The 13,278-nt window shown below is 46.4% G+C and overlaps 1 protein-coding gene across 1 annotated transcript in view; it reads right to left on the bottom strand.

Moving 5' to 3' along the window:
- Positions 1 to 13,063, bottom strand: part of DDX21 (DExD-box helicase 21) — a 29,583-nt gene extending 16,520 nt beyond the window's left edge. The window contains exons 1-12 of the mRNA XM_040436136.1: positions 12,909 to 13,063; positions 10,261 to 10,392; positions 9,973 to 10,167; positions 9,674 to 9,820; positions 9,254 to 9,329; positions 6,157 to 6,335; positions 5,726 to 5,843; positions 5,209 to 5,394; positions 4,953 to 5,098; positions 3,546 to 3,698; positions 2,483 to 2,644; positions 2,246 to 2,365 (exon numbers count right to left, since the gene is read on the bottom strand). Coding sequence (XP_040292070.1) covers positions 2,246 to 2,365; positions 2,483 to 2,644; positions 3,546 to 3,698; positions 4,953 to 5,098; positions 5,209 to 5,394; positions 5,726 to 5,843; positions 6,157 to 6,335; positions 9,254 to 9,329; positions 9,674 to 9,820; positions 9,973 to 10,167; positions 10,261 to 10,392; positions 12,909 to 12,962 — 1,668 coding nt within the window. The 5' untranslated portion in view covers positions 12,963 to 13,063. The remainder of the gene's footprint in view (positions 1 to 2,245; positions 2,366 to 2,482; positions 2,645 to 3,545; positions 3,699 to 4,952; positions 5,099 to 5,208; positions 5,395 to 5,725; positions 5,844 to 6,156; positions 6,336 to 9,253; positions 9,330 to 9,673; positions 9,821 to 9,972; positions 10,168 to 10,260; positions 10,393 to 12,908) is intronic.
- Between the last annotated feature and the right edge of the window lie 215 nt (positions 13,064 to 13,278).

The following is a 13,278-nucleotide window of genomic DNA, read 5'->3' on the forward strand; positions in this document are numbered from 1 at the left end:
GACCGGCAAGAGAGCGCCGCCAGCTCAGAGACTCTGCGAATGGAGGTAATCGCAACTAGAAAGGCAACCTTAAAAGAGATCTCCTTCAAAGGCTCGAAGGGAGGGGACTGAAGGGCATCTAAGACCAGATTCAAATCCCATGGTTCCACTGGAGAACGGAAGGGACGGACGCGATGAGCCACCCACTTAAGGAAGGTTTGCACTTGGGAACGAGAAGCCAAGTGCCTTTGGAAAAGAACAGACAAGGCCGAGACCTGACCTTTGAGGGAGGCCAGGCGGAGAGAGACCCTTCTCAAGGCCGGCCTAAAGAAAGGCAAGAATCCTAGGGGCGGAAAAAAGGAGGAGAGGGTGAACCTCGCCAGATTCACACCAGGCAAAATAAGCCTTCCAGGTATGATGGTAAATCCTGGCCGACTGTGGTTTACGTGCATGAAGCATGGTTTGGATAACCGACTGAGAGGCCGCGGAACCTCAGGACCGTGGCTTCAACAGGCATGCCGTAAAATGAAGCCGAGGTAAGCTCGGGTGGAACAGCGGACCTTGCAAAGGAGGTCGGAACGCAGTGGTAGCCGCCATGGAGCGTCAGGGAGCAGGAAGACGAGATCTGCTTACCACGCCCTGCGGGGCCAGTCTAGAGCCACCAATATCGCTTGGACACGATCCATTTTGAGGCGTTTGAGTACCCGAGGATAAGGGGGGGGAAGGGATACAGGAGACTGAGTTGGGACCACGGGAGCACCAAGGCGTCTGGCGACATAAAGCGGAAGTTTGTGATTCAGACGGGAGGCGAAAAGATCCACGTCTGGGATTCTACAACACTGACCGAGCTGTTGAAACACCTCTGGATGGAGAGACCACCCGCCCAGGTTGAGACGTTGGGGACTGAGGAAGTCGGCTGCCCAATTGTTGACTCCGGGGATGTGGACAGCGGAGAGAGCGGGAACGTGTCCATCTGCCCACCGCAGGATGCTAGAGGCTTCCTTCAGGACCACCAAGCTTCTGGTGCTCCCCTGGTGGTTCAAATAAGCCACCGAAGTGGAGTTGTCAGTCTGAATCTGGACAGGATGACTGCGGAGGAGGAGAGTCCAACAGGAGAGAGCTAGGTAAATGGCCCTGAGCTCCAGGATATTAATCTTCAGGGAGCTCTCCCGTATCAACCACTGACCCTGGGCTGTGAGAGACCCGAAGACTGCCCCCCAACCTGCCACGCTGGCATCGGTGGAGATCACCTGCCAACAGGGGGGGGGGGGGGAAGGATCTGACGAGGGAGACGGTTCAGCCACCAAACGCAAGTCCCGGCGGACCTGAGGGGAAAGGCGGATCGGGCGGTCGAGGCCTGACAGAGACTTGTTCTACCGGGCAAGAATTGAATGCTGAAGGGATCGGGTGAGGAATTTGGCATAAGAAATTGCTTCGAAGGCGGCAACCATCCGGCACAGAATGCGCATGCACGGCCCGATGGACAGAGGAGACTGCTCGCGCAGGCGAGCCCCCCCTGACTGGAGGATGCAGCCTAGTCGAGGAAAAAGCTGGGACCTTGTTAATGAAGTGGCTGGAAAAAGGTGGGCCACTGCGGATGCACTAATGGGAGACTGGGTGACCTGCAAGGTACAATAGAACGCGCCTGCAGGGGTTGCTACTAAAGTGAAGTCCACAATGAAGCTCCATCCTAAAAAAACAAAACAGCAGGTCATGTATGCCTCCTACAGATGCTAGACTAAAAAAGAACTGGTTAGTTTAGTGTCTGTGTAGAGGGTATAGCCCATCTCGGTGGAGCCAACACTTTTCCTTTCTAGTATCAGCCTCCTAGTGGCAGCTAGGCATATACCCATGGTGCTGTGTCCCCCAATTCTATTCACGAGATAGACAAATACATCAATTAAAATCATTCACAAACAAAATGGAACCAAATAAAAGGACAATGGGGACACCTGGTGGACAAAACCTGTTACGGTATTGTACCAAGATATGCTGCTGTTACATGTTTTGTCCACCAGGTGTCCCCAAACGTGCAGAGCAGTTGCTTCATTTAGTTACTACAGGTAGTAGTAGTTGTGCCACTACAGTCATTATATTCTGCACCTCAGCTAAAGATATGTTCACACAAGGCAATTATTTTTCAATTCTGCTTTGATGTTTAAGTATGCCATTTACTAGTTGAGGTACACTAAATAGTATTCAAAGAGTTTACAATTATATCAATAGACAAGGTCAGCCAGGAGAGCAATTATTTAGTTTGACATACCGTACTTCTCTCAACATTGTTCAAGTAATATCTGTCTCTGGATTCATAAAGGGAAATGCAGATTCCTGTGCGTCCTGCTCTGCCTGTGCGTCCTGAACGGTGGACGTAAGAATCGGCTTCCTGTGGGGACAGCATACACGTTACTGATGGTCAGTGTAGGATGGAGGTCACAGTCATTGTCTTCTGACCGCTCCCACTTGCATTATAAAGATCAACCAAATGAATAAAGTCACTCACCTTTGGTGCAGAATATAACACAACGAGATCCACTTCTGGAATGTCTAGACCACGGGCAGCGACATTGGTTGCAATTAATATATTAAAAGAGCCACTTCTAAAGCCTTTCAAGATGACTTCCCTCTCCTTTTGCTGAAGATCTCCATGTAATGCTTTGGCGGTCTTAAAAAAAAAAAAAAAAAAAAAAAAAAAAAATTTATAAGCAACTTTACCAGATTTAAAGGGGTTATCCCATCATAATGATCACTGTTAAATCTGTTAATGATTTGACAGTGATCATTTTTGTAAATATATTTGGTTAACCAATTCCCACCTTTTATGAGAAAATTCATCCCCACTTACCTCATTGTTGTCTTTTGGTCTCCCCTGGTTACGGCCACCGCACTTGCACAGAAGACTCCTTTTCTCCCGGCCGGGCCGCTCGCTGTCCTGAACGCGCACGCCACTGCACAAGCGCGATGGTGACCTCTTCCTGGCCAGAATAGTAAAAGGGCCGCAAACGCGCACGCCGACTCTGTACTATACTGGCCAGGAATAAGTCACCATGGCGCATGCGCGGCGGCGTGCGCATTCAGTCCAGCGCGCGGCGGGGATAAGACTTCAATCAAGATGAGGCCCGCCCCCTGCCAGAATCCAGGAAGTGAACGGCGCGCTGGCAGCAGGTAAGTATGAAAATGCTAAGTGGGAAAACCCCTTTAAGTCCACAGTTAAAGGGTTATCTGGGAAATAATACTGATGACCTATCCTCAGGACAGGTCTTCATTATTACATCAGCGGGGGTCCGAGTCCTGGCAGCCCTGCTAATCAGCTGTTTGGGGAAGCTTCAGTGCTCACCGGAGCAGTGCAACTACGCCATGTGACCGATGCATGATGACATCATATGACCTAGGAAGAGGCCACAGCGCTCACAGAGCAGCTGGCCTCTTCCAACAGCTGATTGGCTGGGGGCCCGGGTGTCGGACCTCCACCGATCTGATATTGATGACCTATCCTGATGATAGGTCATCAATATTAATCCACAGAAAACCCCCTTTAATATCTCCAGAACGTAGGGCACGCTGACCTGCTTTAATGAGCCGCAGTTTGTTGACAATTCATGAGCTTCCAACTTGGAGTCACAGAAGACAATTGTTTTTCCATGGCTTCCACTGTACACCTGGATGACATCACCAAGGACGACTGGTTTCTGGTATCTGTTACACTCAATGGCCAAGTGCTGTAAGAAAACACATCATTCATAAATCTAGAAATACAGAAGAAAGGAAAACTCACAATAACGCCTCAGTGATTTCCATCAGTGATTTTGAGCCAAAACCAGGCGCGGCTCTAAACACAGAACAGGTGCAGATCTTTCCCTTATACCATATGTCTGTGGATGCTCCAATCCTGCTTTTGAATCACAATCACTGATGGAAATCGTGATTGAGGCTTAGTAAAGTAAGATAGACAAACATCAATCAGCCATGATTGGGAGCTGGTTCCTGTATTGTGAGGGATAAACCAGACATGATGATCTCATGGGTACTGCTCAATGTCTCCATGAGATAGAGGCAGGGGCTCACCACAACAGCCGAGACCAGAGCTAGCGCTGATCCCCACAGCTTGACCTCTTAGGTGCTGCGGTCAATAGAGATGGTGGCATAAAAGTAGTTAACAGAGGCAAGGGACAATTGCAGGGTGCTGATGAGTTATCACGGCAGCAGGGGCCTTATAAAGCCCTCCAGGCCTGCCATCAGTTTCTGCCCATTAAGCCATGCCAGTAGCATGGCCAAACAGTGTACTACCGTCAGGCATTAATGCTAAGTATTTCAAAGATTTATACAAATGATCAAAGGAACCCTGCTTCACAATAGTGAATTAAGTTTTGTTAAAAGCAACAAAACTAAAAAAAAAAGTTTTTATTCATTAGTGGAGCAAAGCTAAACAAGTAACTCTGGAAAAGCCCTATTGCACCGTGATAGGGACACTCTGTTATAGGGATTGTTCAGGTTTCTCATACCGATGGCCTATCCTCGGAATAGGTCATCAATATCAGATGGGCAGGGGTCAGACTCTCGACGGCTGCTGCATTGTCAATGCCATACAGGTAAACATTGGAGAGCGCAGGGCTCATACAAGCACTGCAGTCTTTTCAAACTGCTAAAAGGGAGGTGTACCAGGAGTCAGAAACCCCCTCCCACCACCAATCTGATAAATATTGATGATCAGTCATTGATATTAAGTTCCAGAAAACCCCTTTAAATCATAGTACATAAACAACCATAACCAACAGATCCTGTTCAGGAAGACTAAGTGGATCTGTAGTGACAGATAATCTCCAACAGGTCCTCATTTATAACAGAGTGCCTGGACAAATTCCTTTTAGAATAACTCTCCCTTTATTCCTTTCTTGTTCTTAAATCATAAAAAAAAAAAAAACAGCACATGTGGTCGGATCCCACATCCAAGAAGTGTGAAATATAGGACTCGCCTCCACAGTGATGGCAGCCCTCTGACTACGGTGTCCAACAAGGTCAATTTTTTCATATACTTTTTTCATGTATTTCTTAGCAACATTATACATCCAATCGGGGCAGGTCGCAGAGAAGAGAAGGGTCTGAGGATTATCATCTGGATCTTCAAAATAGAAAGAAAAAAAAAGTACATTTTAAACTTCAGAACGGACAGCAAGTCCAGTCTTGTATCTAAGTGCTAGTAACATTCACTAAAACCACCAGCTTACGTACCAGATTTATAACGAGCAGATAATATTTCTTCAACTTGCTCAGAAAACCCCATGTCAAACATCATGTCTACTTCATCCAAGACCACGTGTTTCAGAACGGTCAGATTCAGCTTATAGTTCTGGATGAGATCTCTTATACGGCCAGGAGTCCCCACCAGGATATCAATCCCAGTTTTTATGGAAAATACTTGAGAAGACAAAAAAAATAAAAATAAATGAGTTTAGGCTTTTTCAGTTACTCAGTTTTTCAGCTACCCAAGCAGATGGCACTGTGACATAGGAGAGGCCTCTGGGGAAGACACACGGGGTACATGGTGCAAGTGGGGTGGGGTGCAATAGAAGACACACATCTGGAATAAAGCTAGTGTCAAAGCTTCGTAGCTCAGTCTAGTAGAAAATGAACGTCTTTACCCATCATATCTACATTTTTGGGACAAGACATTCCACAACTCCTCCATCATCTGTGGAGCGAATGGCAAATATATCAATACTTCAGTCTGTCGTGGACGCCACCTCACCTTGCTGCTGGTAAGGAGACCCTCCATAGAAACAACAGGTCTTCAGCTTTTTAGAGATGCTGCGAACTTCATTCGTTATCTGGATTGCCAGTTCTCTGGTGGGTGTGAGGATAAGCACCTAAGAAAGAATTAGTCGTGGCGCATTAGTCCATCCACTTACTGTAAAGCTTAATTCACACAGTGTTTGATCAGCGATTATGATCCAAAACCAGTTGCAGGTCAAAAACAGAGAGGAGGTGCAGATCTTACAATTATACCTGATCTCTGTGGAGGCGCCACAATCAGTGACCAAACAGTGATGTGTGAACTAGGCCTAAGCCCAAGCAGAATTGCTACTAGATCCTAAAACACATCAGTAATACATTTCATATACAAAGCATGTAAACGTGTGTGGCTCTAGTCTCACATTCAGCAAGCTACAAGGGTCTTACCCTGGGGGGTCGTCCTTGCACCAATGGGGATTTGTCCTGGATTAGTTTTTCAATCAGAGGGATTGCAAATGAGAAGGTTTTGCCAGTACCAGTGCGAGCCTGGACTACAACATCCTTACCACTGTAAGCAGTATGGAAGGTTTTGGCTTGAATAGGAAACAGGTAAGTCACTCCTTTTGCTGTAACACAAGACACAATGATATTGAGATATTGAGACCATGTCTGATAAAGGTTCCTGCCACAGGTACCAGAACAGGTGTGGCATACCTGATACAGAAGAAGCACATGCACACACTGCAGATAAAAGGCAGCGTAATACAGGACTAGCAAAGTGTATGAGATGACACAAGTCATGTACGCTTTGCAGATTTTTTTTCTGTGCAGAAACTGACCTGCAGTATGGATTCCAAAATCCACAGCATGTCAATTAGGTTTGCGGTTTTAGCTGCAGATTTGACCCCTTTTCCAATGAAGAGGTGAAATCTGCAGAAAAAAACGCATTAAAAAAATAAATTTAAAAAAGTTACAAATCGTGGATTTTGGTGCACAAATGCTGCACTGATCCGCACAATAATTTTTTTTTTCCCACACCCCTTATGATATGCCAATTAATTTCAGACTGGGTGAAAGCGCCCCCCGCTGACACCATCTGCTGCTTGAGGTCTGGCCGGTAACTACACAGACACCAACTACTGAGAGTCATGTGTGGAGACTAGGGATGAGTGATTCGACTTCGGATGAAACATCTGAAGTCGATTCGCATAAAACTTCGTTCTAATACTGTATGGAGCAGGAGCTCCGTACAGTATTAGAATGTATTGGCTCTGATGAGCCAAAGTTATTGCTTTGCGAAGTCTTGTGAGACTTCGGGTAATAACTTCATAACTTATTTTGTACTGTAAAAAAACATTTCCCGAACTCAGGTTCGGTTCCAAGGTACCACTTGGAACTGAACCAGGAGTTCTGAAAATGTATTTTTTTTTTATTACAGTAGAAATTAATTTATGAAGTTATTGCGCAAAGTGTCGCAAGACTTCGCAAAGCAATAACTTCGGCTCATCAGAGCCAATACACTAATACTGTATGCAGCTCCTGCTCCGTACAGTATTAGACCGAAGTTTTATGCAAATCGACTTCGGATGTTTCATCCCAAGTAGATTAATTCGCTCATCCCTAGTGGCGACGCACCTAGGCCGGAGTAGAGCAGGACAGGCTGAGCCCTCTACTCACTGTATACATACAGTGGATATAAAAAGTCTACACACCCCTGTTAAAGATAAATCATTTCAGAACTTTTTCCACCTTTAATGTGACCTATAAACTGTACCACTCAATTCAAAAATCTTTAAGGTGGAGGGGAAAAAAAATACAAAAAAATAAATAAATAAAATAGAGTTGTTGCATAAGTGTGCACACCCTCTTATAACTAGGGATCGACCGTCCGAGCTCTCATCATTGTATGTACCGCAGCTCTACAGACAGGCTGAGAGCACTATACACATACTTTTTGTGTCACTATGTGTATAACACACCTATGTGCGTAATATGTATGTGTTAAAGTGGCCCTATGCATCTGCAAGATGTGCCACTGTGTGTATGTAGAAGTCTCTCCATGTGCATGTAAGTAAGGCCTCTTTCACATGCGGGCCGCAATACTTGGGCGCCGTTCCGTGGGCATTCCGCATCACGGATGCGGACGCATTCACTTGAATGGGTCCGCAAATCCGGAGATGCGGAAAGGAACCCTACGGAAGCACTACGGAGTGCTTCCGTGGAGTTTCGTCCCGTACTTCCGTTCCGCAAAAAAGATAGGCCATGTTCTATCTTTATTGCGGAACGGCCGGATCGCGGACCCATTCAAGTGAATGGGTCCGCGATCCGCTGCGGCAAGGACTGTGCTCGTGCATTGCAGCCCACATTTTGCGGGCCGCAGCACGACCACGGGCCGCACACGCCAGTGTGATAGAGGCCTAAAATTGTACATATATGTGTATAAAAACTAAGATGTTTTTGGACCCACAGAATAACATGCTAGTTATGTCGCACTGTGAATACGTAAATTTTAAGTTTAAAAAAAAACAACAGGAAAACTGTTTTCTCCCCCCATTACCACTCCCCTAAAAAAAAAAAAAAATAATAAAAGTTAAAAATCTATACATTATATATACACTCTACAATAGTGTCACTAAAAATACAATTTGCCCCGCAAAAAAGAAATCAAGCTCTCATATGGGTACATTGGCATAAAGTTAATGGCAGAAAAAAAAAAAAAAATTAAGAAAAAGATTGTCCTTAAATTGAAAATATTAGCGATGTGAGATAATTGCACATAATGCAGACAGATAAGCACCACCAATACATCTGAATGATGCAAAAAAAAAATAAAAAAAAAAATCGCAACCCCACTTCACTGGATAAGAGAGCCTTGAAAGGGGGGGGGCCTTATGTGCCAAATTGTAATCACTCCTGTGACAGCTAGAGATGTATGCTAAAGGGGTTGTCTGGTTTCAGGAGTGAATTGGACACCACAGGGGATCTGCTGGCAATAAAGAAGTGATTATTATGTACTTGGCAGATCCCACGCCTCCGCTATGGTTCTCCCGGGCAGGATCTGTACACCCCAGTGGTGCGGTAACAAACAGATGACTGCTGCCGCCAATAATTGGCATCAGCAGTGCAACGGTGTATAGTCGTCCTACTGAAACTGGACAACCTTCTCGAATGTTAAACAGCCAGACAGTGTGCCAGCAACATTTTCTGGATTTTTCCCACCTCTGCATGCCTAATGAAAACTCTGTAGAGAGCGTATGCAGCAGCTGTATCCATGAACTAGTTATGCCAGGAAAGGCCGAAACAGGATTATCAGCACCTCACATTAGACCTCAAAGTTGGGACCAGTAGATCTGGATTTAGACCACCCTTTACTACGGCTGGCTTGTACGCAGAAGTTCAAAAAACATCTCACGGGTAGAAGTCTGTGTGCCTGCCACCAGCTATGTCCACGGGAGGAACATATAGGGATTGCCTGTCTTGAGAACGGCTATAAACTGCCTAATGCAGCTAATACAGCAAGCAAATGTAAACGCATGAACGTTACCCTTCAGATTTGTAATGGTTTCTTCACTAATAGGATAATTAGAAAAGTCGCCGTCCTTTTTTTCCAAGGCAGTCTCCTACAAAAGAAAAAAATGTAGAAGATTACCCGCAGCCGTTCCAGTTTTGATTTGCACTGGATTTGACAAATGTCCCCAATGTACAAATCGACTTGTCTTCTAGTATCTTGATTTGCCAAAAGATCAGCGAATGCACCTTAAAGGGGATCTCCGGGCTTTTAATATGGATGACCTAGCCTCAATTTTGTGTGAACTGCTGTGCGTTTCTGCACTAACTCTGCGCCATCAATATCGCGCAGTGGGAGCCCCTGTGACTAATGTATTGCATTTTCTGCCCGCCCAAACACTACATGGGGTCAGTGTATGTGCCCCGAACACCTTGCGTACTCTCCGGACACACATACCTCATCATCCGATTTGGTTTCCTCCGCGTTCGCCTCTGCCTCTGGCTCCGTTTTCCTTTTCTTTGCTTGTGGGGCGTCGTTATTTGTGGATTGTACTTCTCCATTCTCAGTCGTTGAGGTTTTCTCCGCTTTGGATTTTTTACCACTCTATCAAACAAGTACAGATTGTAAAATAAGGTGAATGGCAGTAGTGACAAAGACAGGGGTGGATATGATATAGTACAAAAGTAACGCAAATCGATCGCTCGATCCCGATCTTCCGAAGGGACACGCCCCATGTGCCAGTCGCATGGAGTTACCTTTTTGCCGTTGATCTGTGGTTCAGATTCTGCTGTGTTTTGCTGTTCTGATTCTTCCTGCTCGATTTTTGGCGTTTTCTTCTTTGATTTCTTGACTTTAGGAGCTTTGGTGACTTCCTGCTCCTCGTCTATTTGCTCAGCTGCTTCAGGAGAACGCTCTTTTTTGGCATGCTTCTTTTTCTTATGTTTCGGTGTCTAATGTAAGAGTGCAGGGAGAAGATAAAAGGAGTCCATTAGTACCAGGTCACAGAGGTGACAATCCATGGTCGGGTCACGGTCACGTCCTACCTGTTTATTGTTATTACAGTCTTCGGTCACTTCTTCATTGATATTAGAAACTTGCTCAAAATCTGGTTCTTCTGTTTCCCCATTGTGGATTTTTCTTTTCATCTTCTTGGGTGTGGGAGTTTCAGATATTTTCTGGAAGACAACCACCGTCACGTATGAGACTGAGATTCATGGGGCCCCTAACACATTTATAGACGATTTGGGGTGACAGGTGACGTCAAATGGACTCTTAGATTTACCAACTTTTTGGAAATACTGAGGGGCATTCATTAACCTAGTCAGACCCCCATCGCAGCGTTCAAAAGCTGCAAATCATGGCGCACACCGTATCTGCGCCTATTTGAGTTTCTCAACACTTTTGAAGGGCGTGGCTTAGCAGGAGGGGGCGGTGCCTATCACAGCCTGCCAGATTTACTCCAAGGCTAATTTCACACTAGCGTCTCAATGTGCCGGCATTGTCAGACGCTGCCCGAATGCCCGCTAGCCCCATTAAAGGGTGATCCGGTAATATATATTGATGATCCAGGATAAGTCATCATTATCACATCAGCATCTCCCACCGATCTGCGGTTTCAGGGACCCGCCGCGGTCACCGGAGCTCTGGTGAACGATGCGGACTCCCGGCAGCGTACCAAGCACAGCGCCGTACATCGTATAGTGGCTGTGCTTGGTATTGCAGCTTGGCTCATTCACTTCTATGGAATCACATGGTCTAGATTTGAAAAAGGCGGCAGCGCTGATGGAGCACCAGCATCTTCTAACAGCTGACGGGTGGGGCCCCAGGTGTTGGTCCGGAGAATGGACCATCACTATATTTACCTAGATAACCCCTTTAAAGGGTTTCTATCACTTCGTATGACATATTTAGGTGTCAGACACTAGCGATCCGCTAGTGTCTGCTCTGCCCAACCATCCTAATATGATAGGTTTTGGGGCAGCCGTTTTGCTAAAATAACTTATATCTATATGCTAATGAGCCTCTAGGTGCTATGGGGGCGTCATTAGCACCTAGAGGCTCCGTCTACCTTCATAAACTGCCGCCGCCCAGCGCGTCCCTCCAGCCCGCCCATCTCCTGCTGAATGCGATCCTCTCCGTGCGCGTCTCTGTTCTGCGCATGCGCAATGAATGTCTGACCGCTTCCCTGCTCAGACATCTCCACTGCGCCTGCGCCGATGACATAGTGCTCCGAGGAACAGGCGCAGTGGAGATGTCTGAGCAGGGAAGCGGTCAGACATTCATTGCGCATGCGCAGAACAGAGACGCGCATGGAGAGGATCTCATTCAGCAGGAGATGGGCGGGCTGGAGGGACGCGCTGGGCGGCGACAGTTTATGAAGGTAGAGGGAGCCTCTAGGTGCTAATGACGCCCCCATAGCACCTAGAGGCTCATTAGCATATAGATATAAGTTGTTATTTTAGCAAAACGGCTGCCCCAAAACCTATCATATTAGGATGGTTGGGCAGAGCAGACACTAGCGGATCGCTAGTGTCTGACACCTAAATATGTGATACGAAGTGATAGAAACCCTTTAACTATAATGGTGTCTGGTGGAGATCCGGCCGCAACCCAGCAAATATGCAGAGAATTGGCCGGACGAATACCACTGCGTGCAGCTCTTTTAGTCCGGCCGCTTCTCTGCACATTTGTCGGGCTGTGGCTGGATCTCTGCCGGTCCTCATAGTCCGTGCTGGAGCTCTAAAACGCTAGCGTGAAACTAGTCTAACTTAGATATTATAGTTCAAGTCTACAGCAGCTCCCAGCACACAGGGGGTGGTCCGGTATCTGCCTCTTAATAACTTAGGCGCATCCTACTCCAGCACAGGGATCAAGACTGACGTAGGGGACTCCTGTCTCAATATATCCTCCCCCAACTGTGTAACATAGCAGTAAGGTCAGACGACATTGGGGAGAAGCTGCAGAGAGGGATAACTGATCTCACCATCACAGCATGTACAGGATACAGTTATATTTAAATCTGGTTTCATTAAATATTAAAGGGGCTCTCTGGGATTTTTATTTTATATTGATGACACATCCTCAGGATAGGTGTTCAATGCGAGATCGGTGGGGGTCCGACACCCGGCACCCCTGACAATCAGCTGTTTAAAGAGGCCCCGTTGTTGTATGTGCCCCATAGACACTAAATAACACAAAATGCCCCTTTTTAAACAGGTTCTCTAGAACTTTTATATTGATGGCCTTTTATTTTATTTTAAAGCGCAGTTATAAATGCATCCAGTCTGTCCCCATAAAGGTGACCAAAGCACATGTACCATGAGGCAAAATCCACCACGGAAAACATCCCCATTTAACCTGATAAATTTAAAATAATAAAAACTAATATCATCATATAATTTTTTATATAATATATATATATATATATATATTTATTTATTTATTTTTTACACACTTTACCCTATGCTTGAAAACATTTTTTTTATATTATCAGTTGTGCCCATGGACTGAGCTGGAGAACTACAAGTCCCAGCACACACGTCATAACACACATCTAGGACCATGATGAGAGTAGTAGTCCCCCCCAGCTGCGGACGACATGTGTTTTCCCGGCGCAGTCAGCTGATGCGGCCACAACGAGCCCGACAAACAGCACGGAAGCGCCCCCTGCCGGCCGCCCCCGCCCGCTCACCTTCTTCTTGCCGACTCCGCTCTCCATTTCTCCGTTTTGAAGTAATCCCGGCATTAAATTTCGTCTCTAAAAGTCCCGCACCCAAGAGAGAGGGGAACAAGCAGCGGCCACGCTACAGGGGAAGCGTGAAAAGGAAGGAGGAAACGACGTCATGTCCGGGAGGCGCTGCGGCCGCTGACGTGTAATGGCGGCGACCAGTGTCTGCACGTGCTCTGTGGGCGGGGGGAGCCTGTTTGTTTCGGAAGTGGTGTGTGTTCTGTGGGGGCGCCGTGTGTTTTTTACACATGATTCGCACAGACGCCAAGTCCGTCATGTCCTGTGCGGTACCGCACATGCGTAACGTATGGAAATCAGAGTTTATTTTTAGGGA

This window comes from Bufo bufo, chromosome 6 (assembly GCF_905171765.1).
Source record: "Bufo bufo chromosome 6, aBufBuf1.1, whole genome shotgun sequence".
Lineage (NCBI taxonomy): Eukaryota > Metazoa > Chordata > Amphibia > Anura > Bufonidae > Bufo > Bufo bufo.